The sequence below is a fragment of the Hemicordylus capensis genome, chromosome 9, assembly GCF_027244095.1.
Source record: "Hemicordylus capensis ecotype Gifberg chromosome 9, rHemCap1.1.pri, whole genome shotgun sequence".
In the NCBI taxonomy this organism is placed as follows: domain Eukaryota; kingdom Metazoa; phylum Chordata; class Lepidosauria; order Squamata; family Cordylidae; genus Hemicordylus; species Hemicordylus capensis.
The window spans coordinates 21776110-21781385 of NC_069665.1; the positions used below are offsets into that span (position 1 = coordinate 21776110).

Here is a 5276-nt window from a genome sequence, read left to right on the forward strand (position 1 = left end):
CAGTGTTGCAAGCGTTACATTCAGTGTTCCCTTTAAGGGGTGCATAAGCTCACAAGCTTTTTGATGTCCGCTCAGTTAATTTTAGATCCAGCTCAGGTTGAATCAGGAAGGCCCCACTCTGAATGCATGTACACACACTGCTTTGATACTCCTGCCCAGAACAAAACTCATTCTGCACAGAGATGGAAAAAATTAGAGGGACCACTGGTTACACTCCGAACACACGCAAGAATCGTCTCTGCTTCCCTCCCACACAACTGCATTCTATCTGCAGCTCCTAGTCACCTTGTGAGCAATCAGTGCCCCAAGTTCTTTCCTCCTCTGACTGGCCATTAAAAAGCCCACTGCTAATAAGGGGGAAAATGATTTTTGTCTGCCTCCAATTGATGACTCTGCATATTGCACTGCTTTAATTCCAGCACCAAGGCAACCCGTTCATCTTGCACAATTTCCTGATCTTGTGCTTTATTAATAGCATCTCTGCACTGGGAGAAGATCAGCAGCCTCCTATCCCCCTCCACTGTATCAATAATCAAAAACAAAACATTGTATTGTGGCTGGGGATGATGGGAGTTGTAGTTCAACAGCTGGAGAGCCAAGGTTGCCTATCCCTGGCCTAAGATTAGCTTAGCTAACATGAAGCCATGCTGCTAATTATCCTCACTCTGCTTTCTTCCATGCATTTACACTGCTTTGCTCAATGAGATTTAGTTGAGTAAACATTTTTAAGACTGCAACAAAGGCCATTTTACCCTATTTCTCGTATACAGGTCCAACACTTGGCTTTTTATTTAGTTAAAATATTTATATCCCTCCAGTCAACAATTGTGGAATTCTCTGCCACAAGATGTGGTGACAGCCAACAACCTGGAAGGCTTTAAGAGGGGTTTGGATAACTTCATGGAGGAGAGGTCTATCAACGGCTACTAGCTGGAGGACTATATACCACCTCCAGACTCTCTTGCAAAAAAATGCAGCAGAGACCAGCACGATACATAACCTTCCACTGTGTTTCAACAGGGTACTTTCTATACCAACTGCAGCACATCTGTAACAAACTGATCTGGATAGACTTCTTTGGGAAGCTGGTCTAACTAACCATCAGTCCCAGCACAGAAATGTCAGGAAATAACCTTTAGAACTCCTGTTCAGAGGCAGCATAACTCTTAGTACCAGATGCTGAAGACAAACAGGTTCTCCTGTCTTCAAGCCTTTCCTTTTCTGGGGCCATCGGTCTGGCCTCCACTGAAAACAGACGACTGGGCTCAATGCATCTTTGATCTGAACCACGGAAGAATTTTTGACCCTTCCCAAAACATAATTCATGGATTCTGTGTATTTCCATTTAAATGTCAGCCACGCATTCATAATACCACACACTAACAAAATTCTTGTCATTCTAATAGATGGGATGTGTGCAAACACGTGCATGGGAAGAAAGAACATAGGTAACCCAGCCATTGCAACTTGACACACAGAAGGATCCCCGTCCGTAAGGGGCAGGCCTCCCAGTGTTATGAGTGGATGACAGAGTTTGCCATCTCCACCAGTGTCCCCATGTACAATGTCCCTTCCCCATAAATGTACATTATTTACTTTTTTATTATTATTATTATTTAATTGATTTCTATACTGCCCTTCCAAAAATGGCTCAGGGCACTTTACACAGAGAAATAAATAAATAAGGTGGCTCCCTGTCCCCAAAGGGCTCACAATCTAAAAAGAAACATAAGATAGACACCAGCAAGAGTCACTGGAGGTACCGTGCTGGGGGTGGATAGGGCCAGTTACTCTCCCCCTGCTCAATAAAGAGAATCACCAGGTTAAAAAATGCCTCTTTGCCAAGTTAGCAGGGGTAGATGGTACATGCCATACCACCACTTGTATGGGAGAAAGCCAAGGAGTGCAACTCAAGGACACGAGTCTGTGGGGGACACCACCCCATTCTCTGCCCCAGCCACTGAGAATCAGGTCCTCCCTGCCACACAATCAGCACAGCGGTATCTAGGATTCTCACATGGGTGAGCACTGTAAGATACTCCTCTTAAGAAATAGGGCTACCCTGGGAAAAGCACCTGCATGCTTGCGTGCAAAAAGTCCTAGTTTCAATCCCTGGTCCTAGGTTCAATCCAGATAGAGATGAGAGAGACTCCTGCCTGCAACCTTGGAAAAACCACTGCCAGTCTGTAGAGGATACTGAGCTAGATAGACCAATCATCAGTATAAGGCAGCTTCCTACGTTCCTATGTGACCCCCAAGTCTGACAGAATGCTAAGAAACTGCTTGTTCGATGTATGTAGTTATCATAGAGAGATAACTGAGGCCAGATTACTTTCTGCAATAGAATGGATTCAGAGCACACTGAACTGTTTTATTTATACACTGATTTTTCAACTGATTGGCTCCCAAAGTAGCTTTTGATAATTTAAAACCATCTCACTCACTCACACACACTCATTCACTCACTCAACAAGTTAACAGGGACACACAGCAGTCTCTTACAGGCTCTGCTGGTTCGTGGCATAGTCCATGCTCTCCCCTCTAGGGAGACCGCTGCACAAAAGGCCCTTTTAGTAACAACTAAGAAGCAATAGTGTACTCGATAACTGACTGGAAAGGAAAACTTCTGCATGATCCCCACCGCACGTTAAGGTCATCTGAGGAGGTCCGTCTCCAGTTACCACCAGTTCATTCGGTGGCGACTCAGAGGCGGACCTTCTCTACAGCTGCTACACTCCCAGCAGAAATCCATAATTTGAGTTCATTACTGTCTTTCAGGAGAGCCCTTGAAACCCATCTGTTTGGCCTGGCCTTCCAGGGTTTTTAAACTGTTGTAAACTGTTTTAAATGTTTGCCCTGGTTTTCCAGGGTTTTTGAATGTTTAATTCGTTTTATTCTGTTTTTATAGTTTTGATGTTAATTATTAACTGGTTTTAATTTTTTTTTTAATTCTGTTGCAAACCACCCTGAGCCATTTCAGAATTTATAAATTGAATAAATAAAACAAGGCTAAAAAAGAAATCCCATCAATTTCAGCATAGATTCCATTGAGCATCCAGTGCAGTCTTTTTCTTGCCTATTAAGAAAATAGTGACGGTTGCTGGTGTCTATCTTATGTTTCTTTTTAGACTGTGAGCCCTTTGGGGACAGGGATCCATCTTATTTGTTTATTGTTTGTCTGTGTAAACCACCCTGAGCCATTTTTGCAAGGGCGGTATAGAAGTCAAATTATTATTATTATTATTATTATTATTATTATTAATAATTTTAAAAACTGGGAGAAAAGCTGGTCTGGTGTTAGCAAGCATGAATTATCCCCTTTGCTAAGCAGGGTCTATCCTGGTTTGCATTTGAATGGGAGACCACATGTGTGAGCCCTGTATGATATTCCCCTCAGAAAATGGGGCCGCTCTGGGAAGATGCTTGCATGCAGACAGCTCCATGTTTCCTCCGCGGCATCTCCAGACAGGGCTGAGAGAGTCTCCTGCCTGCAACCTTAGTGAAGCCACTGTAGATAATACAGAGCTAAATGGTCTGACCCAGTAGAAGGCAGCCTCCTATGTTCCAGTCATAGAAGTTTTTACTCAGAAGTAAGTCTCAGTCTGTTCAATGGGGCTCTTTAAGGCTGCAGTCCCATGCAGACTTTTTAAGAGGCTAAGTATGCACAGGGCTGCCTGCAGCCTTATAGAGCCGCCCCCACGTAGGAATGGAAGTTTGAAGGCAATTATATGCATACTTACTCAGAAACAGGTCCCACTGTGCTCAATGGAGCTTACTCATAGGCAAGCAAGAACATCTTACAGTATATGCATTCATTTATTTATAAACTGCCCAGTATAGAACATCTGTAACTATCATACTTTGGACACATTATGCAAAGACCCAGCTCCCTTGAAAAGTCCATGATGCGGGGAAAAGCTGAAGGAAAGAGAAGAAGAGGATGACCAGCAGCAAGGTGGATGGACTCGATCACGACAGCAATGAAGGCACCACCGAGAGAGATCTGAAGACAGATCATCTGAAGAGAGAATCTATCTATGTGGTTGCTAAGAGTCGACACCGATGTGACAGCACTTAATCAATCAAACATCTCCAGGCAGTTTACATCCAAAGCAAGCCCCTCCGTGCTCAACAGAGCTTACTCCTGGGTAAGCCTACATAGGAATACAACCTCCTAGGTGAGCCTGAGCACAGTTAGTCAAAACTAAGCCCTGCCTCGATCTGCAGGGACTGACTCCCAACCAAGCCTACATAGGAACGCATCCTCACATGCGCCCCGTAAGCACACCTACTCAGAAGTAAGCACCAGAGTGCCAAACAGGACCAGTCCACCTCTGAACACAGACTAGCAAGACACAAAACAGCAAAGGAGGACTCCATTCATACACGGCTTCTGGGTTTCCGAGAAGCCTCTGACAGATCATTGTGGTATGTTTGCTTTTTGTGGGGGAGGCACGGAGGGAAATAGGCCGGTAGACTAGACATAGCCCGACCCACCAAGGCCTCTTCCGAGGTTCTTTACCCATGGAGCCACCATGTCCAGGAGCAGTCTACCTCTAAATACCAGCTACAGAGGCACAAAGAGTGGGACGGGGGGCTAAAAGGCAAGCTGTGCCCAAGGTAAGGCAAGCACTGTAGCTTGCCGCCGCCCGACCCGGGCTGCAGCCTCCACCAGAGAGGAAGAAGCGCACCTGGTCGCCGTCCTCCCTTCCTCCATCCTGCCTCTTCCAGAGGAGGAGCAGCAGCAGCAGCGCCGCCTCCACCGATTCCAGGTCCGCGGCTACCCAACTTCGGCCCTCCAGCTGCCACTGGACTACAACTCCCATCATACCCGGCCATTATGCCCAAGAGCCTAGGGTGATGGGAGCTGTAGTCCAACGGCTGCAAGGGGGTTTGAAACTGGGCAGCCCTGCTCCAGGCCAACAGCCTAGCCACTTCCGATGAGCTGCGCCGGAGACAGGCGGCGGGCCCCCGCTCCCCTCTGCCGGGCCAGCTGCTATGGCCGCCCACGCCCGGCCTCCACTCACCATCCTGGCCCGTCCGAGAAGCCCGCAGCAGCCTCCGCCTTTCCCTTGACGGCCGCCTCCGCAACCCCCAGCTCTGTCATGTGATCCGGCCGGAAGTCCTTCCCGCGAGCCCGCCCCCTCCTCCTTCCTGATTGGCCGCCGGCAAGGAACGCCTGCCCTCGACAACGATTGGCTCGCGGCATCCTCGACGGACGCTCCTCAGACCCAATCGGAATCAGGTCTATACTTCCTTCCCATGAAGACGCTTAA

General features: G+C 47.3%; 1 protein-coding gene across 1 annotated transcript in view; it reads right to left on the minus strand.

Moving 5' to 3' along the window:
* VPS35 (VPS35 retromer complex component) overlaps positions 1–5145 on the minus strand; it is a 35643-nt gene extending 30498 nt beyond the window's left edge. The window contains exon 1 of the mRNA XM_053271420.1: positions 5028–5145. Within this exon, the coding sequence (XP_053127395.1) occupies positions 5028–5030 (3 nt within the window). The 5' untranslated portion in view covers positions 5031–5145. The remainder of the gene's footprint in view (positions 1–5027) is intronic.
* Positions 5146–5276: the final 131 nt, after the last annotated feature.